This window comes from Amphibalanus amphitrite, unplaced genomic scaffold (genome assembly GCF_019059575.1).
Source record: "Amphibalanus amphitrite isolate SeventyFive unplaced genomic scaffold, NRLGWU_Aamphi_draft 000112F_arrow, whole genome shotgun sequence".
Classification (NCBI taxonomy): domain Eukaryota; kingdom Metazoa; phylum Arthropoda; class Thecostraca; order Balanomorpha; family Balanidae; genus Amphibalanus; species Amphibalanus amphitrite.
Genome location: NW_024881607.1, coordinates 703,281 through 726,697, shown reverse-complemented (window position 1 = coordinate 726,697; position 23,417 = coordinate 703,281). Strand labels below are relative to the sequence as shown.

The window sequence follows — 23,417 nt, the reverse complement described above, 5'->3', positions numbered from 1 at the left end:
ATCCCACGGTTTTAAATAGCAAGAAATACAATATTTCTCTAATAGATTTGCAGAACAACGCGTGGGACATCTGCGCATATGGGATAGACGAGATAACAGCGGATCTTCAATACATAGACGACAAGCAAATTGCATCATATTTTCCCGAAATGAAACTTGCGGATATCTCCAGACCAACCGGCAAGGTAGATCTCCTTGTCGGTGTTGATTGTTGTGCCATCATGCCAAATGTTGTGAAGACAGTTGGCAATACCCAGTTGCTAAAAAATCAGTTCGGATATTGTGTCAGGGGCTCAATTATGGGACAATCTGGGACAAGCGGAGGGAGAACCGAACAAGACGAATTAATACGTACAAATCAAATGCTTCCACGAACGAACAATATGCAAACCGATTCGGTTTCAGCTACGCAGGACATCCACGAAGACTTTTTCAACATTGAAAACCTGGGGAACTGCTGCAGTCCGAAATGCGGGGTATGCCGATATGGCAAACACCCAATGGGTATGGACGGCTACGCTTCAAAGAAGGGAAAGGAGTTTGCAATGACAAAAGGCGGTTTTGTACACAGTGACGAAAGCGAGTCATTCACCATTAATTATCCGTGGACCAAAAATCCTAAATGTCTCCTAGACAACGTTGCAGTAGCTAGGGCTAAGCTACGATCGACTGAATCTCGACTCGGAAAATTAGATCAAAATCGACAACTTGCTTATCGAAATCATATGGACACACACAGAAATATTGAGCGGAAAAACGGTGTAATTGAAAGTACCAAAAGGAACATTTTTTTGGTGTAAAATTACTCTGTTTTCTGGGTAAAAAAACACTTATATGTGTGTTTTGCTAGCTTCGGAGTGCTTCACTATTGTGTAGGAGAACCGCTTTCAGAGTAACTTTACTGCGGATCTCGCGTTACATTTACGCACAAATATGTGTTTTTGGTAAAAAGTACCAAAAGGAACACTCGCGTGGTAATCGTACACAAATTCATGACGGTAAATTTACACAAATATGACGGTTATTATAACGATTTTTTCTGGTAAAGCTAATGTTGGGCCCGCAAAATTTGTAACGCAAGCGACACGCGGCGGGACGTTGTCGCCAGCCGCGAGCCTAGCTAAATGCAACGAAACATTGTGATGCTCAATGCCTACCCCATGCTGCAAACACGTTTGTTTGTTTGTCGTTTATTGTTAAGAATCGACATCACATCTGACGGAAATAAAAGTTAGATTAGCGTATATACCTTATCATGTATACCTATAAGCTGATATTTCACAACGCATGGGCGCCGCTACAGGTCGCAGCCAGCCACCGCCCGTCTCCCGTCAACTGCCCGTAATTAATTAATAAATAAAAAATATATCATCTGTAAGCACTACTTCACTGTGCCAAAATTATCGTTCATTTAATTAGCCATCGGCTCTCTGTTGCCTATCTGGCAAAATATTAGCATACCTATACCTAATTAACCCTTGAAAAGCATGAAAGTGCATCCATTATTTTCATAACACGACAGCAGCTCAGTTGAAAAATTACAAGCCCACCTTAGCACTCCGACAAAGCTGGATAATTTCCAGCAGCTCCTCCAATGTCGCTCCGCTTCAGATTTCAGACTCGGTCTTGATTGCAGTTATCGGACGATGACCACAATGCAGTATTTCACTTATTATTCACTTAGTCACTCATTACTCAGCTTATTATCGAACTAGATAAACACCACAGCACTGTTTTATCTCACTGATCGCACAAGAATGGGCAAACCCACTCTGCGCACTGCAGCCACAACACTCCCCCGCCGGCCCCCGCGGTCCCCGGCGCACAACTGACAGATTGCGAAAATGGCGCCGCCGCCGTCAGCATATAGCTCAAAATTTCGCTAAATTTACACTGGTTGACGTAAACGAACGGTGTTCTGGATGTGTACCGCAATTACCAGTGCGACACAACACTCATTCGCGTATGGATACACTTGCTTTGCATGGAAACATATCAGTTAGGTATTTGAACATCTGTTATGCTGTTACATTATCCTGCTTTGCGTGAAGATGCTTGTATGGTGTAATAAAACTGCCGATGTTTGTTAGATAACCAATAAACGTCGTATAAAAATAAACTTATTCTTGATGCCTTTACTTATTATGGCGTTGTGCGACGGATACCTGGCTTATTTATCACGAAAATACTTAAAGTAAAGATATTTTACTAAGTGAAGCAGAACTTTGAAGCTAATTGAACTATTTACGAGTATATTGAACTTGACATCGCTCAATATTTCTGTGTGTGGAGGATATGCTAAACAGAGGGGCAGACATCGCGTCAGGGCTTCAGAAAACGGTCAAAGTTTTGTTTTTGTTTTGTTTAAGTCAATGTTTAAGTGCCTCTCGGCACTTCCAAACAATCAAGATGAAGTTCCAGATGCTCCCAATCTTCCTCGTTATCGCCATCCTTCAAGGCGTATTCGAAGGCTTAGAAGGCTTCGAATTCGAAGGCGTGGAAGGCTTATTCGATGCTTATTCAGCTGGAATAGACATGTACGAGAGGGAGGCTGATGCATGGTCGACCCTAAATGAGATCTCCGAACTTAAATTTGTTTGTTTGTTTGTTTTGTTGGGTTAGGCCCTTTCGGTCGACAAGACCATTGCAGAGCCGGAAGGATGATAGGAATTAGGGGGAGACATTGGTCTGGGCAGGCACCCTAGTGAGTCGCCGGGGCTGAGCCCATCCAGAGGACAGGCCACCCAGCCCCAAGGCACTCACTGCACCCGGCTACGGGGTGCGCTTCCTCAGGAGCAGCGGTGCCGCTCCAAGGGAGCAGCCCGCATGAGATAAAGTTGCCTGTCCAGCCCGGAGGGGGGTTGCGGCGTGGAGGAGAAGGATTTCAGTGTCCTGAGGATAGAAGCACGGATAGGCGTTGTCCGAACTTAAAGCTAAGCAAGCCGAGCTATTCTCGAGAGTGTTGGACAACACGGCGAGCATTGTTACGCTGCGAGGCTACCTGGCCACAAATTATTCAGATGCGGGGTCACAACTAGCAGTCGCTAAAAAGGAACTCCGAGATGTGATCCGTCGTTTGGATCTGGATGAATCGTCGAGCATAGGCTCCGCGCAAGGCTCCCGATGGAATTTCACAAAATCGTCAGGCGCTCCGCGGCAAAATGGTTGTAGCGAGGCGCTAATACGTTCAATGAAGCTCACTTTGAACATCGTAAAAGCAGAAAACATTCTCACTTTTGGCAAATTACAAACTGTGCTTTTTGAAGTTGCCAACCTGTTAAACAAACGACCGATCGGCAGAAAACCCGGGGCTGATCCCACGGCGGGCGTGTATCTATCACCCAATGACCTCCTTCTAGGACGAACAGAAATCGCGCCACCACAGGGACAGTGGGCTGATACTTCTACAGGGTGTTTCACTAAAAGTGTCAAAAAGTAAAAGGCCCTTATGCACATAATAACAATGTTTTCTATGGACATTTGCACATCATTCCATCCGCGATTGTTGGACATTTGAATATATAAAAATGACATCACCGTCACTCAAACCTATTCCACATATCCGCCGCTTCTTTTGATGCACCGTTTCGGCACGTGTCCGGAGGTGCCTCACAGCCCGTTTTCATCTTCAGCGTCCAGACTGTCGGCAAAGCCTTGCATTGTGCTCTTCAGCTCCAAAAGTGATGCGACTTAAGTCTTCCTCAGCTCTGCGAGAGCTACTGACCAAAACCAGAAGGCTAGCGGTGACAGATCGGGGCCTCGCGCTGGCCAGGGGCGGGCGGTGAGGCAGCTGATTATTCGGCCCGGGAACGGAACTTCTGGTCCAGCCAGTTCTTGGTGGCTACAGCCGTTACAGTGGTTGTTTCTGATAAATTGGGGGCTTGGCTATTTCTGATGTTGAAATAAGCTTCTTGTTATCTTAAAAGGCCCTAAAAAAGACCCTGACCTTTTCAACGATTTCCGCCGAGAGGTGGGGGCGACCCGCCTTTTTTTGGACTGGAACCGGCATCAAAGGAACCCTTTTGAACCTCTCAAGAAGCCCTTTGAAACTTTTATAATCTGGGTCGTAGCGAGGTGAGAGAGTGAAACGTTTCCTGAAAAGTCGGCGTACGGTTTCAATGCTTCTGATAGCACCAAATGTAAGTGTAATCCACCGCTCCCGTTGCGGTGTAAATAACCTGTTCTTGTTCTGTATAAGGAAAAAAACGACTAGTAACTTTGGCCTCCTGCCCTCGCTCCGTATGAGTGTAAAATATATCTTAAGTGGCCAAAGCATAAATGTCCAAAAATTTGCAACAAAGCCACGTGCGCAACCACGTGCTTTGCGTATTTTATATATCTTTAATAAGCATTTTCTTTTTGACACTTTTAGTGAAACACCCTGTAGGCTGGCCGACAGATTTCTATTTCTTCAACGAATCGTTGCGTCCTTTTGGAAAAGGTGGTACCGGGATTATTTTGCATCGTTGTTGATACGACAGAACTGGCATCACAAGAACTGCGATCTTCGACCAGGAGATATTGTCCTCGAACAGGAAAACAAGCCACTACGGGGTAAATGGAAATTAGCTGAAGTTACCGATGTTGAACCAAGCACCGATGGGAACGTTCGAGACGTAATCCTCCGCTACAAAGCACAGACGGACGGAAACGCATACACCGGCCAACCCGATATCATCATAAAACGGTCAGTCCATCGGCTCGTCCTCCTCATCGAAGCTGACTCAATATAGGGGCGGGGAGTGTATCGCCAGAAAGACAATGGCGATATGTACGACGGAAGTACTGTGGTGTTTTTGTATCATGCTTAATATTCGGGACGCGATTTATTTGAATAATTGTTTAAGCAGGCATAGTTGATTTGAAATTTGAACACGTCATGACCTCATACCTACCTTATTTATATTTTTCCTTGATTTCTTTTTATCTTGATAGTTGGTAATTTGTATTTATCATGATTATGACCAGGACCACGCGCACCGTAGTAAGTACCATTTATGCGTTTCGTATATGCTTGTATCTAGTTTCCTTATTCGGATTTGTTTGCTGTTGTACGCCTACCTAAACGCCGTATTCCATCGAAAGTATTTGTTATAAGCGAGAATATGTACAGTGTTTTTAATTTTGTATTATGTTTCAGGATGAAATTTGCACTGAAAATTGAACGCAAATTATACATCACGGTGCCAATGCTTGTTTACAGTCAGGTCAACCGGGTAGGCACATATCCCCGAAAATTAAAAACTGATATTCGCAGCCTGTGACCAGTGGCGCAGCCAGAACTCTGGCGACGGGGGTGAGAGACGTTCGCGATGGGCCCCCCAGCAAAGTGGGCCCCCTCAACCTAATGGGGGCCCCTTAACAACAACGAAAGGTCAGATTATTGTCCTGATCATTACCAACCAAATCAGGGAAAAGGACAAATATCTCTTGATCTGAAGAGGCACGTAAAAAACAACAGCATATTTACAGAAACACGACCATTCTGCCCATATTTGATGGACAGCGTGCAATTGATGGCCAGCGGCCACTCAAATGGTCGAGCTAGGTCAAAAAGCTTTTAAAAAAGCTAAACGTTAGTTTTTCGATCATTACTTTTGATATACCTAGGAGACGTGAGACGAGGTCGAGTAATGAAATTGTCTTGAAGGTGTTAATCATCCATACGGATCAGTTGATAACCATCATGAACTTCTCAAGTAAGGGCATGACCTTGATCTGCGGTCACATTTTGAAGTTGAACTTTTTACGAGAGAATGATGACATAAGTAAATGTCTCATAATTTTTCTCACCAAAGTTCTTGCAAAAGTTCTTAGCAAAACTATTTTGGTAAAATGCGACTATTTAGATGGTTTTGCCCTCTGCTCTGTTGCCAAACCATTGACATGAGGCATTGAGATCAAATCTTAAAAGCGAAACCGTTTTGAAAGGCCTATCGAATGAGTTGTTCCGCGAAGCTCTAGCTCTTTGGTTCACGAGTTATACGTTTATTTGTGAAAATATAAAAAGAAGAATTTTTCGTGGTAATCTTGTCTTTGTGTTTATCATAATTTTATCATAATTTCATCTTCAATGACCTCAGCGATGACCTAATCCAAAAATGACCTTTACGTTTCTGAAGCATCCTACAGCTATCTGTTGCTTTTCTCGTCTTTCTAGCCTTCTTAAATTATGATCGGGTTTGGCCGATACGCCCCCCATGGCTGATCGCACGCGTTAGAGCTATCGAACCCACTTTCAGCACGCTATAGCTTTATATGTTCTCGAGTGTCGAAATAGGCGAAACTTTTCCTTCGATGAAAATGATGACGAGGGCTTTGGTCTGAACTACAACATGACTGAAGTAATTTCTCCATGATTTTCGACGCTCTTAAGAAAGCCGCCTACCGCCGCACTTGTCACTACGTGACCCTGGAGTCAGGTTAGAAGGGAATATTCAAACCCCTCTCAGGGGCGTAAAACTGAAAAGCCTGGGGCCCTGCTCTGCGGGGCGCGGTCGAGCTAGGCTAGAGCCAGTTCGGTTGGGATGTTTACAAGCCCACGTAAAGCCCTCAAGAATCTGCATAGAGCACAGGCCTTCCAACTCAGTTCCAAGACTTGGGGGTTTAGATATCAAACATCGACATGGTCTTTTGAGACCTGCGTGGTGGCTATCAGAGGTCGGTGGGCCCCTCAAAAGCCGGTGCAGGAGCCTCAGGTGTCAGTTTGGAGCCATCATGGACCGGTGTGGAGTCCTGATGAATACCTAGGCGTCAAACCCCTACAAAGACGTCAGGATGGGGCCGGGCGGTGAGGCAGGCACAGGCCTGAAGAGAAGAGGAATTTTCAGATGTCGGCTTGGCATCTTAAGGGCCCTGCATGGCTTTCTCAGAGGCTGACATGTCGTACTGCGGGACCTCCACGAGCCTCAAAAACCTCTATGGGCCCCCTCACGCTTGGGGTAGGCTTCCTGAAGCATAAAATCTCTGAGTCTTGAGATGGGCCCATTAGACATGAACAGGGCCATCAATATATGTACATGTGGTGAGTTGGCCTATATCAAACATGATATCGGCTCAATCAGGATTGGGATAGGCCCTCTCAGACCCAGACTAGGCACGGAGTACGGACCCTCCCACACATAGGATGATCCTTTCATTCCTGGGATGAATCTTCTCAGGCCTGAACTGGGCCCTCTCAGACCTGAAATGGGTCCCTCTCAGGCCTGAAGTAGATCCTCTCAGGCCTCAAATAGGTCCTCTAGGGCCTGAAATGGGCCCTCTCAGGCCTGACATTAGCCCTCTCAGACCTGAAATGGGCCCCTCTCAGGCCTCAAATAGGACCTCAAGGGCCTGAAATGAGCCCTCTCAGGCCTGACATTAGCCCTCTCAGACCTGAAATGGGCCCCCTCAGTCCGGAAATGGTCCCTATCATGTCGAAAAAGGGCCTCTCAGGCCTCAAACGGGCCCTCTCTGGCCTCAAACGGGCCCTCTCTGGCCTCAAACGGGCCCTCTCTGGCCTCAAACGGGCCCTCTCTGGCCTCAAACGGGTCCTCTCTGGCCTCAAACGGGCCCTCTCTGGCCTCAACGGGCCCTCTCTGGCCTCAAACGGGTCCTCTCTGGCCTCAAACAGGCCCTCTAGGGCATGAAATGGGCCCTCTCAAGCTTGAAATGGGCCCCCTCAGGCCTGAAATGGCCCCTCTCAGGCCTGAAATGGACCCAATCAGGCCTCAAACATGCCCTCTAGGGCCTGAAATGGACCCCTTCAGGCCTGAAATGGGCCCTCACAGGCATCAAATGGGCCCTCTCAAGTCTCAGGCCTGGAATGGGCCCCTCTCAAGCCTCAAACAGGCCCTCTAGGGCCTGAAATGGGCCCTCTCAAGCTTCAACTGGGCCCCTTCAGGCCTCCTGAAACATAATATGGGACTATAAATCCTAAAGGGGGGGGGCTATCAGGCCTGAAAACTGTTTTTCAGTCCTATGACGGACCTTGACATTAGTGATAAAAAAATGTCAGGCTGCATAACGTTACAGTTCGAATCGACGGTGGGCCCCTAGGATAAGAGACGGGGGTGAGATCTCACCCCTTTCACCCCCCCTGGCTGCGCCACTGCCTGTGACACATGTTTTATGGGTAATTTGGGTCGTACGGGGACCCGCAGTTGCTACTGTACAGCGACCCTGAGTAAATTGTCCCAGCACCCTCACAGGGAACAACGATAAGCTGTCAGAGGGCACGCAGAGAAAACCTCAGCTGCTCTTGTACACGGACCGACAGTCGATATCAATGTTATTGGTTGTTACTGGACAGGACAGACGGTTAGACTTGGGGTTCGTGTACAGTCTGTCTTAAAAGTACCGCGCAAAGTGACGGTGGATCCATCAAGCCTGACCGAGGAACTGGCATGTAATAATTTGAAAGTCACCGAACCAATTGACCTGGGGAATGGACGAGGACGTCAATTGCTTCGGTGACTCAAATTTAGCAGGCCCTTCCTCGGTCAGGCTTGATGGATCCACCGTTACTTTGCGCGGTACTTTTAAAGGGACCCTCCCACCTTCAAAAAAGTTTATGAATTGGCATGAATGTGATGTCGCTCGGTTCAGAAAGAGCGAAAACGAATATCTACCAAATTTCACCGAAAAACATTCACCGGTTTTCAAGATATTAGACTTTTACTTTTGTTTACTTTTTTGGGACCTCCGCTGTTTCTAGCGACTTTATTTTAGAAGTGCGGCGTTTGCGGCAGATGTTGCGCGCAAATAGCATATACCACCGCGTGCTACAAAACGTTTTAGTCAAACATTTAAAAATCGTTAGATATCTGCGCTGACGTCACACATTCAGAGGGGTATACCTAAGCATTAGCCCCTCTGAATCAAAATGCTGCAATTTTGAAATTCAATATTTCCGATTTAAGGCATTTCTCGATGTTGTGAGTGCCGAAACCGGTAATTGTGAGCCAGGGACCCCATTTTGGCTATCTCAACTCAAATCTAATGTTAAGGTGGGAGGGTCCCTTTAAGACAGACTGTACAGTAGCAACTGCGGGTCCCCGTACAACACGATGGTGACATTCATTTTATCATATATGTACATGTTTGGCTCAAAAAGTTCAATTTAAGAAATGCATGTATCATGGTCGTGAAGTAGTCACGAGAAAGTGCCAAGGTTCAGTTCAAGATTTTGGAAAATGCGGAACGATAATCAATAATCGAAGATAGCCATTTGATTGATCAAGGTACCTATTGGCAGTCTAATGGCGTTTACGGCATGTCTGTATGTCTATTCTGTGATTTTATATGATTTTTTGAACATATGCCGTTTTTCGTCGAAAACTCAGAAATCATGACGTCACTAAAACCTCGATATCTCAAAAATTTTCCGACCGATTTTTTGAAACTTTGTCACAATAACCTTAAAATCAATTCCCTACAGGTACCCAGAATTTAGCGCGCCTGCGGTGCGCCGTTTTTATGCTATGGCCCGGCGAAAAAGTGGGGGCGTTTAACGCCCCCCCCCCCCCAGCAACTCGCGGGTTAAAGGGCTATCGAATACGCTTTTTTCGCGGCGCTGTAGCTCTATTGGTTCCCGAGCAATGTGTCGCTGTTTCGAAAAATGTTGAAATGGGCAGTAGTTAACCTTTCAAGACCTATGGTGACCTGACCTTTGATCTGACCCAAAAAGGGACCGAAGCGTTTTTGTCCTTATTTTTGACGTTCTTTCAAATGCCGCATACCGCATGCCATTTCGTTGTCCAGGAACATAGTTCGAGGGGGATGTTCAACCCCAAGCAGGGCGTGGAAATCCAGGACCCCCAGCGGGGCGCGGGTTACCGTAAGGTTCGGCTCAAGTCGCTGAGTTTGAGGGCAGGGCAGTCTTGGATATGGTTGGCGGCAGGGTTGTGCTTGACTCATGAGTCGAGTCAGAAATTTGACTCAACTCTGACTCAAATGAGTCAGATTTGAGTCGAGTCGGATAAAATGTTGAGCTGTTGAGTTGAGTCAGAGTTGAGTCGGACAAAAATATTAAGGCGTTGAGTTGAGTCAGAGTTGAGTCAGTAAAATAACTTTTGACATTGAGTTGAGTCAAACATTTAGGAACATGAGTCAGCTGACTCAACTTTCTAGAAACAAGCTTTTCATTCCCCCCCCCCCCCGCTTAACAACTTCGCCCTGGCTCTGCTGCCAGATTTTTTCCACCCCCGCCCCCGCTCAGCAACTTTTTTATCTGAGTCAATTTTGAGTCAACTTACTTGACTCAACAAAAAATTTGAGTCAAGTTTGAGTCGACTCATATTTTCATTGAGCCGCTTGAGTCATGAGTCGAGTCAAGGGAAAAATCAGCTCCTTGATTGAGTGAGTCAGAGTTGAGTCAGGGCTTTCTGAAGTTGAATGATGAGTCGAGTCGTCAAATTTTTTTGAGTCGAGCACAACCCTGGTTGGCGGAGTAGTTCGAAAACGGAAAAAATATGTTATCGAGTACCTACCACGTGTATTATGCAAAACCATCTTTAGGTGACCAGAAGACTCATAGTTTCTCGTAGCACAGCGATGCACTCAACACCCGAATAGCAAAATATACACTTAACACTATAGGCACTTCACACACAAACGCCCTATTCTTACAACTGGGAATGACTAATCAATGCAATTCTATCAGGGAACATGCTGACAAGCGAGTATCAGAAGTCTCATAGAGACCATTAGTAAAACCACATCAGCTCTGATGGCAGAAAATGCACAACTGCACTGAAGCAGCGACCAAAAACACACAACCTCTGATGTCAAAAACCGTAAGGCGCGATAGACTTTGACCTAACGTGAGTCGTTGTCAGAAATGCATTACCATGAAACAAACAGGGAGGGAAAGAGCAAACGGCACCATGAATTATGTTGATGAAATACTAGGACTTACTCCACAAGGAGATCGAATGGGTCGGAGCGCTTTCAATATGTATTATACATATCGTCGTCAGCGAATCAATAACGGGTCGAATCGAGTCGGGTATCGAAGAGGTTCGGGAGCTGCGCGGCAGAGCGATCACATACTATTCGAATTATGCATTAAAGAGAATAAAAAACACGTGAGAACAATCATGATACACTAGCTGCTAAAATGAATTAAAATGGGGTGCTAAAATGCATAAATGGCACGTATAAAAGTACAATAAGGGGGGGGGGAACAGGATACCTATGGTGATAAAGACTGAGTAGAAAAGGGAACAAAGACTATACAAAACTGAGTGCAAAAACTGTAAAAGGACGAGTACAAATATAAATACATACAAAGGCCGAACTAGACGTAAACACTACTGACAAAAACGGCGGATTATCGGCAGCCAGCGGTCATGCAGCAGGGCACCCGAGTTCCTGTTCACGTTTGCGTCATTCGGCGACACCAGGACGGCTTCACGCCGACCAACAGTCCGAATATAGGCCGATTCCAGGAGAAGTCGCATCTGGTGATGACTGGCTCGATTCAAGATCTTGATGGCATCGAAAGCAGGTGAGCAGTCTCTATGGGTACTGAAGGCCGATGTATTGGCTCTCGAGCGGACTGCTCCAGTCCAGCTCTCCCGGTGTTCTCGGAGTCTCGTGCCCAGCTCACGATCTGTCTCGCCGATATAGACCATTGGGTCACCGTCCACTTGGCAGGAGCACTCGATCCGATAGATGACGTTGCTCTGTTGTAGCTTAGGCAGTTGGTGCTTAGCCTTGCTGCAGAGCAGCGAGCCGATGGTGACTGAAGGCTTGGAGACGAGCTGGATCCCGATCTTGCTGGCCTCCCGTTTGAGTTGGTAGAACAGGGGGCCGGCAAACGGAACAGAGACTCGGACAGGCGCCGGGTGTGAGTTCGCGCTAGGTGGCGCTGGTAGGGCCCTTGCCTTCAGTCTGAGATCGGTCCGAGTCTTCTGAATGGCCGAGTCGATGAATGATCGTGGGTAGCCATGATGATGAAACTTCTGGCGGATGAAGTCAAGCTCCTGCTGGCGGTCTCTCATGGACGAACAGTATCGGATCGCTCGAGTGCAGTCAGATCGAATGGCCGCTCTCAGGTAGCGGGTCTCGGTGTAGGAGCTGAAGGCAGGCACTTGGTTGGTGTTGCAGGACTTCCTGTAGACCTTGGTGCAGAACTTGTCGTCTCTTCTAGTGATGCAGATGTCAAGATACGGTAGCTGTCGGTTTACTTCCAAGTCAGTGGTGACATTGATGCTGGAGTCCTTGCTGTTCAGCTGGTTGACCCACGTGTTGAGGATGTCGTCACTGCCCTCGAACAAGACCAGGTAGTCGTCCGCGTATCGGCAGAAAGCATGGACCCTGCCACCACAGTTGGCCGCCAGGAGCTCCAGATCAGCCTCCCAGTGTCCCATGTACAGGTCAGCGACCACCGGAGAGTAGCTTTTGCCCATGGCTAGGCCGGTAGTCTGCCTGAACCATCGCTCCTTGTCACCGTCTTGAATGACCGCATGGCAGTTCTGGATAGAGATGTTCAGCAGGTCAGCGACTGCGTCGGGCTTGAGACAAGTTACGTCGGAGAGGGCGTCTCTGTTGTCTCGCAGCTGAGTACGAATCAGTGAGATGGCTGTTTGAGTAGGTATTGACGGGAACATCGCCTCCACATCCAGGGAGACGAGACGGCAGCTGTTGACCGCATGCGTCATGTTCTGTAGCATCTCCAGGACTTGCAGTGGAGAGCTGACCGAGTGTGGAGGGCGTGGGAGGACTTTCAGACACTTCGTCAGATGCTTGGTCAACTCGTAATCTGCACCGCGGTGGGCTGGGCAGATTGGTCTCAGTTTCAAGTTGGAGATCCAGTTGAGTCTGTCGTCGTCGGTGCTGGGAGGTGATGAGTATTTGTGAGTTTTCACAAGTCCATAGAACGGACCGCTGCGGCCATGGGTCTTGGAGAGGCGGCGATAGAGTTGGTAGCCTTCTGGGTTGTTCTCCTTCAGCATGGTGTCACGTCGCCTTCCACGAACAGCAGGTCCGGCCAATGCTGTGAGCAGGTGCTCGTTAAACCTGCCAGCAAAGGCTTCCGCTGGATCACTGGTTGTCCGTCCGTCACTGGAATGGCCGTCCACCGATCCCCATTCGATCTCCTTGTGGAGTAAGTCCTAGTATTTCATCAATTTAATTCCATCTCCACATCATGTCATTACATGAATTATGTTGATATCGGCCTCGGAATGCAAAATCTGAGCGTTAAGGCACGTTACATAAAACTTAGCTGATCAAAACATCGTTCGTAAAAATTCAATGGTAAATTGTAAACACCGTCACACCTGTATCGCCCAGAGCTCCTGACTGTCACACCTGTATCGCCCAGAGCTATTGACTGTCACACCTGTATCGCCCAGAGCTCCTGACTGTCACACCTGTATCGCCCAGAGCTCCTGACTGTCACACCTGTATCGCCGAGCGCCCCTGACTGTCACACCTGTATAGCGAGGTGCATGGCCCACTGACTGCGGCTTCCCATCGGAGGCCGGTCATGGAGACGGCAGCGGTCAGCTGTGGTGCTGCTCTGGTGGCCGTCCACCGTCGCCCTCAGGCGGCCGTGCGCGGCTCACCCGCTCACCGCCACCTCAGCGAGCACCGCCGCCTCATGCCCCACTCGTACACGCGCCGCGCGAACGGCTGCTGCTGCGAGTCGTGGCCCTTCACTGGCTTCAGCGGAGGCGCGGCCGGAGGGTGGCGCTCTGGCTGGCCGGCCGGCCGGACCGGTGCGGCTGCCGGCTCCCTCAGCTGCACGTGCAGAGTCAGCTGGCGGTGCTCCACGTCGAGCCCGGCCAGCACCAGGCTGTCGGCGACGGGCTCCGGCTCCGAGTCGCAGTAGATGTCCAACTGGCCGGTCAGACAGACAGCGCAGGTCAGACGCCATACACCCACGACCACTGCGATACAGCCGTCACCCACGGCCACTGCGATACACCCACGGCACACTGCGATACACCCACGGCACACTGCCACTGCGATACACCCACGGCACACTGCGATACACCCACGGCACACTGCGATACACCCACGGCACACTGCGACACACCCACGGCACACTGCGATACACCCACGGCACACTGCGACACACCCACGGCACACTGCGATACACCCACGGCACACTGCCACTGCGATACACCCACGGCACACTGCGATACACCCACGGCACACTGCGATACACCCACGGCACACTGCGACACACCCACGGCACACTGCGATACACCCACGGCACACTGCGATACACCCACGGCACACTGCGATACACCCACGGCACACTGCGATACACCCACGGCACACTGCCACTGCGATACACCCACGGCACACTGCGACACACCCACGGCACACTGCCACTGCGATACACCCACGGCACACTGCCATACACCCACGGCACACTGCGATACACCCACGGCACACTGCCACTGCGATACACCCACGGCACACTGCGACACACCCACGGCACACTGCCACTGCGATACACCCACGGCACACTGCCATACACCCACGGCACACTGCGATACACCCACGGCACACTGCGATACACCCACGGCCACTGCGACACACCCACGGCACACTGCGATACACCCACGGCACACTGCGATACACCCACGGCACACTGCGATACACCCACGGCACACTGCGACACACCCACGGCACACTGCCACTGCGATACACCCACGGCACACTGCCATACACCCACGGCACACTGCGATACACCCACGGCACACTGCGATACACCCACGGCCACTGCGATACACCCACGGCACACTGCGACACACCCACGGCACACTGCGATACACCCACGGCACACTGCGATACACCCACGGCACACTGCCACTGCGATACACCCACGGCACACTGCGACACACCCACGGCACACTGCCACTGCGATACACCCACGGCACACTGCCATACACCCACGGCACACTGCGATACACCCACGGCACACTGCGATACACCCACGGCACAGTGCGATACAGCCACGGCACAGTGCGATACACCCACGGCACAGTGCGATACAGCCACGGCACAGTGCGATACAGCCACGGCACACTGCCATACACCCACGGCACACTGCCATACACCCACGGCACACTGCGATACACCCACGGCACACTGCCACTGCGATACACCCACGGCACACTGCGATACACCCACGGCCACTGCGATACACCCACGGCACACTGCGACACACCCACGGCACACTGCGATACACCCACGGCACACTGCGATACACCCACGGCACACTGCCACTGCGATACACCCACGGCACACTGCGACACACCCACGGCACACTGCCACTGCGATACACCCACGGCACACTGCCATACACCCACGGCACACTGCGATACACCCACGGCACAGTGCGATACACCCACGGCACAGTGCGATACACCCACGACCACTGCGATACACCCACGGCACACTGCGATACACCCACGGCACACTGCGATACAGCCACGGCACATACTGTGACACACTGTGGGGCCGTGGGCACACTGTGACTCACCCTGTGACTCATACTGTGGGCACACTGTGACTCACACTGTGGGCACATTGTGACACACTGTAACACATTGTCACACACTGTGACACTTAGGTGCAAGATATGCAGCTCTGCCACAGCTGCAGGGTGAAAACGCCACATGGTTTCTGCGGTTCGGCCGTGTAACGGGCCTGGCCTGTCGCAGTCCTGGTCCCTGGACCCCCGTACTGCAGCCCAGACAGGCCGGCCATTTCCCGGGCAGGGTCAGACCTCTGGCGAGGGTGCGGCGCACGGCCAACCCAGCCACGCCTGCAGGCCAAACGACGCCCGCCTGTGTCAACTGGGACTTGGTAGCGGCAATGAAATTACATACGGGAACATCCTCCCCATCCGGAGTGTGACCGGAGCGCTGCGCTCGGTCGGTACCCGTGGCGCCCGCTGGCCGTCCTTTGCCTGCCGTCGCGCCGGGGCGGCGCGTTGAGGCTGGGCCCGCTACGTGTCCGACTGACACGCGGCCCCTGCCGTGGCGCCGAGTCGCCGATGGCGTGACACTGACTGGACGGACAGTACCCGGTCCTGCAGCGACAAATATGGCCCTGCAGCCGGCCGGTGAGGCTGCCTATATCGGAGGCGGCTCCGACGGCTAACGGCACTCTCATCTCTAAAATAGCCGCGTAACACTAAATCTGCCTGAAAAATGCATTAGAAGCAGTCTAGTATGCAAAGTGACTGTAATGCCCGGGCTATAGGCCCCCTGGTGACAGTGGTGCCCAGACTATAGGCCCCGGCCCCTGGTGACGGTGGTGCCCGGGTTATAGGCCCCTGGTGACAGTGGTGCTAAGACACCTCAGTGACCCTACGGTCGCTGTGCTCTGCGTCGACAGCAAAATAATCTACACATCATCTATCAACTGTGATCCGTTATCCATGAATCGTAATGTGTAAATCTATCGTAATCTATAAATTTGAATTCATTTTGTACGAAAAGACAATATTTTCAGTAGCGGATACACCTCTCTGGCTGTCTGCTGGAGAAGGCAAAAGCATCTTCCATCTCGCCCGAGGTCGGGTCCAGGGAAGGGCCCGCCGGCCGGGGTCGGGAAGGGCCCACCGGCCGGGGTCGGGCTGTCCTCCATATCACCCTGCTCCTCTCGTTTCGCCAAGAGAAATTTGCCAGACCGGGGCCGGACGCACGCGCGGGCGTGTGACATCACTCGTCCTCGATCGTGTCGATAGCTGGCGGGAAACTGGGACACCGCGCGGCGCCCGCCAACGCACGTGCGTGGAGCGTGCGCGCCGGGCCGGCTGGCGCGCGTGCGCGTCTGCCGGCCGTGCCCGCTGCCGACTGGTCTCCTGCAGACACGCGCCGTTGTGCCCAGACGCAGGGCAGAGGCGTGCAGTGCATGGCCAGGGACGCACAGACCAGGCGGCGTATATCGAAATCTAGTACGAAAATATGCTGTGTTGTCTTGACAGTGCTCTTCATACTGTATGCATGAGACCAGACACACCGTCAACCATTAGCTGGCGTGAGGTAAATACCTATGCGTGTGAATACACGTGAGCTAGATAGGTAGGCCTACGATACGGTGTGTTACTTGCCCGTCTTTTGCGACTAGCTGGCTGCCGTAGCGAGCATCGGGGCACCGGGGTACCGTGCCCCCCTTTATTTTGCCATTTTAACATTAGCCCTATGGGCATTGCATGGAAAGAATGGGATCAAAAGTTGGCAGTGCCCCCCCCCCTCCCCTTACTTGAAGGTGTTCCTCCGCTACTGAGTAATTGTCTAATATCTCAAAAGGCGGTTAATATTTTTCGGTGAAATTTGGTACATAATCATTTTGCTCACTCTGAACCATGCGACACCAGTATGCCAATTCATTAACTTTCTTGAAGGTGGGAGGATGGGTCCCTTTACCGCCGCACCACGTGCCGGCCGCCCTTCAGGCCGGCTACATATGCGCCGCGGCTGGCCCGTCTCAGAGGGGCACCGGAGGTCCGCCGCCGCCCAGACACGACTTTTTGCGGCCGCTCGGCCGGTCCGTTCGTGTTGTGTTACGCGGCCGTTTACATTGGGCGGCGGCCGCGGTCTGTGCTACTGCTGTCCGCGGCTCTGCAGATGCACCGGCGGCGCTCCGGTCAGCTGCAGACGTCCCGCGCCTGCCGTCCCCAGCTCAGCCGCTTCTGAAGCTGATCCGTCACTGACAGTGCGCGTCATGCCACTGCGTGGCGCTGAGGTCACGGGCCCGTGCTCGGAGGCCGCGTGTGACCTTGCCGGGCCGGCCGGCGCCGAGTGACGCGGCTGTACCGCCGCGGACGGCGCGGCGCGCATCTGGTCCTCCGCCGTCCGAGTGGCCCCGCTTGACAGTCGAGGACGGCCCCCGGTCACCGCGGCGGCCGACCGCACCCGCCTCGGCACCATACGACACTGAATTTGGCAGCACTGACCCAAGTTCAGCTGCACGAAACCGCTATTAGAAAAGTAGCTTTTCAGTCCATCGTATACTGACGGTCGGTGCCTCCCACGCATCGCTTCGTTGAGTCAGATATGCATTTGCAAACACCGGTATCACCGCAAGTACGTGTTGCCAAAGGCCGGGAATAGAAAAGTACGACATTTACTCAGATGGAGCTCTGGTGCCGAGAGCGGTGACACATCGCGGCCCGAGGTCACATCGCGTCACCGCCCCAAATAGCGGGCCGGCCGGCGCCGCGCCCCGGCGGGACGGGACGCGCGCTGGGGCGGCTCGGACGCTGACGCGGAGACGGGGGGCCCTGCCAGCTCCGCAGGGCGCGCTGCCGGGCCGGGCCGGGGCGGCAGGACCTGATCGCCACCGCAGCGTCACAGAGCAGCTGGGGCTGCATGATCCCGAGATTCAGCTCATTGCCAATCGACATCTTGGTCGGAACTCGGATGGCTCTGTGGCGGACCGATAGCAAGGAGACGACAAATACCACACTGATCTAAGCGCGACAGTTTCATATTGTCGACGAGAACACGCAAAAGAATAGTTATGGCATCGACCAAAACTACCAAAGCTATCGAGCCAGGCTGCGTATTAGGTACTACAAACTCATTCAACCCGAACAAATCGATGCATGCAGTCCGAATTCCTCACGGCCAAGCCGTGAAGGTAGACACGGCACAGCGTGGTGCCCGTGTTATTCAGTCATGGAATGTCCAGGTAACAAGTCATGGAATGTCGAGACGCATTCCTGAACTGGCAGTGCCTGCAGCCGCGGCAGCGGTGATCCTGTCAGGTGCTCAGCGTGTCTGCCAGGCCCGCGGCTCCCAGTCCAGTAGGTATAGCCTCTCTTGAAAGTATCGCGACTCTGAGGGGAGGGCGCCACCTGACCCAGCCGCTGTTGAGTGGAAAAGTTTGAGAGCCACTGAAAGCACTGACCGAAGCCAGACGCGCGGCCGCAGCCAACGCGGCGGGGCGTGGGGAGAGGTTGCGGAGGGATAGGGGGGATGAGGGCGGTCGCCGTGCGGTAACTTGTGATGGCAGTAAGCATGTGGTCAACGGAAGCCGCCCTACTCGCAGAGGATTTGAGATTTGTTTCACTACAAAGCTGAAATTTTGATCAGTCATCGGCACGACTACAATAGGTTTTGGTATAACCCAGAAACCCGTGCGCGAATAAGAAAAGAAAACATCAGTTGCACCCGCTAACGGAATGCATCCCAGGTTGCATTTGCACCCGCGAGCGGATTCCAATCACAAAAAACTTCCTCTATAGTCACTTAGTCCTTTACTTGAACGTTCTCTCTTTTTAATGAGCTGGTTAGTGAACGGCGATAAAAAACAATGTTTACCCTTCAGTCGTCTTCTTTTTAAAGTCCTTATTTGATGCCAGGTGCCCCCCCCTCCCATGACCTGTTCACGTCGTTCAAAAGGCCTCTTCAGAGTAGGGTTATGGCGGAACTTCGCTTCGTTGTGATTTTACGCGTCGCACACACTGAGTTGACAGCGATGGGCGCCCAGCTGGTGAACCCAAGTGGCGCCGGTGTCCGCCTGGGGCGGTGGACGGGGTCAAGGGAGAGCGATACGAGCACGACCTCTGGCCGGCCTCCACCTGTTTCGACCCAGCTGTCAGCCGCTGGTGCCTGCGTCATATAGCAGTTCTCCTTCTACTGCTGGCGTAGGATCGTATTACAGCGCAATTTTTTATGATACAGGCCATGACCCCCCCTGCTGGGGTCCTCAAACTGAATGGAATAGTTCGCCGAGCCGCCGCAGCCCATGAAGCGATACTTTCAAGAGAGACTATACGTCGTGCCCCGCCGGGACTGGTAGCCCTTCGCTCGGGACCCCGGGAATCCCCGTCCCCCTCCCACCCCCCCCTCTCTCTCTCTCTCTCTCTCTCTCTCTCTCTCTCTCTCTCTCTCTCTCTCTCTCTCTCTCTCTTCTCTCTCTTCCGGGAAGCCGAGTAGCCTGCGTCCCGCGGCACAGCCGATGGTTTCCGGCCAGGTGCGCAGGACCAGGGACGCCCGGTAACATAGCGAGTCTTTTTAGCCAGCTGAATCAGACCCCTGGACCGAAACATTCTCTCGCCAGGCCAGGGGGCTCAGTGCACCCCACCACCCTAAGATTTTCCTAGATAACGTAAAAACGGCTCGCGTAGCCCTGCCAAAAATTGAATACCCTATTGCGGATCCTTATATCACATTCCCTAAAAATTTAGTCAGGCATTTCAGGTCAGATAACAAGGTCACCAAAACCAGTAGGTAGTTATAGGAGGGTAAAGTTTGAGTAGGTAATTTAGCGGCATCGGAGTGACTACGTTTTTCACAGATAGCGCAAAAAACGACAATGGCACGATAATGGTACGTAGATGACAACCAAATTTCGGACGCTCATTGGGAACATATTTGGCACATAGTTATCCAGATAATGTTGTGTCCCAGTGACCTCTGGACGGGTCACAAGGCCATGAAACCGGTTCATCGTCAAAATAGCACTGCAATAACACTTATCTTTCTACACCTAAAACGCAAAATTTTACATCAACTTTGATTCAAACTTTAGGATGTGTTAAAGGCGATAAGAAGGTTCATAATCAATGCGATATCCTATCATTAGGTCAATATATACCTATCAATAGGCGATAATACAAGGATGTACTAAGCTGATCAAGTGTCATGCCTATTCGGTCCCGTTTTAATTTTTCTTTTCAAGTTCACTTGACGTGTGTTTATATAGTTGTCATTATATCTTATAACCTAAATTTGCGAATGACCCCAGCTGAGAAAATATTACAGATATTTGCTCCATTTTAATTCTTTCTTTTACGTTGCAATTCCTCACTTTATAAAAACATGTGACTTATCAGTCCAGTATTTTGAAGGTCCAGGGAATCGTTTCGTTGGCTTGGATGCGCATTTATTGTTGACCCAGTTGACCTCAGCTCATGTTACCAAATGCCTTGAAGTGTCAACAGCGTGCGGCGATTTATTGGGGCCAATGCGAACTAACATTTGGCCCGCCGCGCGTCTCAGTCCGTTTCAGTTAGTTTATTTGCTCGACAGGGATGTTGTGCGCATTGGGCCTGCCTAGTGCCTGCCTGATCGCTGGCAGCGGCGTGTATCTAACGATAGGTCCGTTCAGCGGGGCGACTGGGGTCCGCCGGGGCCCGGGGGTCCTCCCGCGGCTGGGGTCCGCCGGGGTCCGGGGGTCCTCCCGCCACTGCCACATTCCCTGGGCGCTCAGTGACGCTGCTCACGGGTCGCGGGCCTGTCAGCGGCGGCGTATGGGCGAGGCGGCGGCGGCAGGCCTTGTGGCAGACCAGATACCGCTCGCGGGCCGCTCCACTCAAGGTCTTCACCAAATCCCTTGAGCCGCTAGATTAGGGGACATCATTGGTGGCCGACCCACCCGGGCATGAATCGCCGGGGCCAAGGGGCCCAGACGGGGAGCCGACCTGGCGCCGCGCGGCGGCCTGGCTGACCGCTCGACAGCGACAGCGCGCGGTGCGCACCGATCAGGGCGGACCACTGCGCTGCAGGGCCGATCGGACCCAGCGCGGCGGCCGGCCGCACACGGAACGGACGCCACTCACTCTCCGCCGGGAGCGGGCCGGAAGAAGGCACACCGGCGGCGCGTCCACAGACCGAGGCCGGAGGCCAGCTGCCGCGCGCCTATCGCACAGCATCCGCCAGCGCCTTCCGCGGGAAGTACGGTCAGACATCCAGCGAAATCAGCACCGCAGTACGGCAGACAGCAATGCTGGCTCAGCAGCACGACACGCATCCAGCACCAACCGTCCGCGGAGTGACCCCTACGCGGAGTGACCCGTCAGCGGAGTGACCCGTCCGCGGAGCGACCCGTCAGTGGGGTGACCTGTCAGCGGAGTGACCCGTGCGCGGAATGACCCGTCAGCGGGGTGACCCGTCAGCGGGGTGACCCGTGCGCGGGGTGACCCGTCCGCGGGGTGAACCGTCAGCGGGGTGACTCGTCCGCGTCAGTACCGACGCAGGAACGAATGTCTTATCTAGAGATGTCAATTGCGTACAACTATCCTGGTATGGCTGCCAATGCAAAAGCGATAGGCGATACCAACTTCGTATTAAGCATTTCAAGCCTGGTTTTTGGCATTTCGTTGATTTTATGAAGCCTCAGTAATACACTACCTGCCCCGAGTCTACCATTTTCTCTTATCGTAATTCGTACCCAGCACATTTGATTGGCTCGGCAATTCGTCTTTCCCGATGGTTTTGGTTGGTATTTAATTGAGTAGGCATCGATCTTCCAATAATTTGAAATGGATGACGTCGCTGACTCTGGCCCTCTTTGCCCTTTGGCTCTTTATACGGGACACTTTCAAAAAGAACCATAGGTATTCATGGAGCGAACAAGGCACCTCAAGTAGTTGGGTACCAACCTACTTCTGTTCAGGACATGGACGCTGTTAGTCTTATCAGTTATCACTAGACACTAGCGGGTCCAAAGGGGAATTAGGGGCTAATGATCTCCTTACAGCGCCCGAAATCGATGAAAATTATTCGTTTTTCAAGAATACAAAAACTTAATTTTTCTTAGTAAAAGTTCGCTCTTAACTGCATAAGCAGTCCGAAAGGAACCGCTAAGTCGAAGGAAATTTTGCAATTTGGATAATTTTTTTTGGGTACCCCCCCCCCCCCCGTGGAGTTCGAGGCCGCCTCTCTGGATCCGCAGTATTTATCGCCTTGGATCCGCCTATGAGTTTTATCAACAGCTAAATGATCAAAGTTCTTTTTTTGTTGGATTAGGCCCTTTCGGTCCATTTAGACCATTGCGGAGCCGGGAGGATGAATAAGAATGAGAGGGAGACATTGGTCTGGGCAGGCACCCTAGAGAGTCACCAGGGCTGAGCCCGTCCAATGGGCAGGCTGTCCAGCCCCCCCCCCCCCGCCACAGGACTCTCTGCACCCGGCTACGGGTGTGCTCCCCGATGCGCTCCAATGGGAGCCGCCCGTTGCCTGTCCACTGTCCAGCCCTGAGCAGAGCACTGAGCAGGGCTGCGGCGTGGAGAACTATTTGAATATCCTGTGTATGGAAACGATGGAATGGGTGATAGAAGTCCAGTTTTCAGCAGATACGTACGTGAGTGTCGCGCTGCGAGGTTTAGGAAGAAGGTGTTGTGTTGTGGGCAGTGACCGGCCGCGGACAAGGGGACGAAGTACGCACCCCGACCGGCTGTGTACCCACGTGTCTGGCTAGCAGCCGCCGCTGCTCACTCCAATGACCCGGTGCTCACCTGATCCGGATCAAACTGGATCTCGTCGGCCAGCAGGGCGCGCACCTCGCTCATGTTGTAGTTGATGCGCAGCTCTCGCTGAAGGCGGCCGCCGTCCGGCAGGCAGAACGACACCGGCGCCAGCGGAGCCGAGTTGGTCGAGTCGCGCCGCCGCCACAGGGCCAGCGGCGTCACAGGACTGCAGGAGGGAGCCATGGCGACACACCGTACCGTACCACTC

At 52.1% G+C, this 23,417-nt stretch overlaps 2 protein-coding genes across 2 annotated transcripts; both read right to left on the bottom strand.

Annotated features, from left to right (window-relative positions):
* Positions 1 to 10,638: 10,638 nt before the first annotated feature.
* On the bottom strand, positions 10,639 to 12,656 carry LOC122381033. The gene is made up of 2 exons (XM_043364722.1): positions 11,631 to 12,656; positions 10,639 to 10,650 (listed from the first exon to the last, which is right to left on the bottom strand). Exons 1-2 carry the CDS (start codon positions 12,654 to 12,656, stop codon positions 10,639 to 10,641), a joined length of 1,038 nt encoding a protein of 345 aa, XP_043220657.1.
* A 900-nt stretch (positions 12,657 to 13,556) lies between these two features.
* On the bottom strand, positions 13,557 to 23,417 carry LOC122381044. The gene is made up of 2 exons (XM_043364746.1): positions 23,198 to 23,417; positions 13,557 to 13,827 (listed from the first exon to the last, which is right to left on the bottom strand). Exons 1-2 carry the CDS (start codon positions 23,390 to 23,392, stop codon positions 13,558 to 13,560), a joined length of 465 nt encoding a protein of 154 aa, XP_043220681.1. The 5' UTR covers positions 23,393 to 23,417; the 3' UTR covers position 13,557.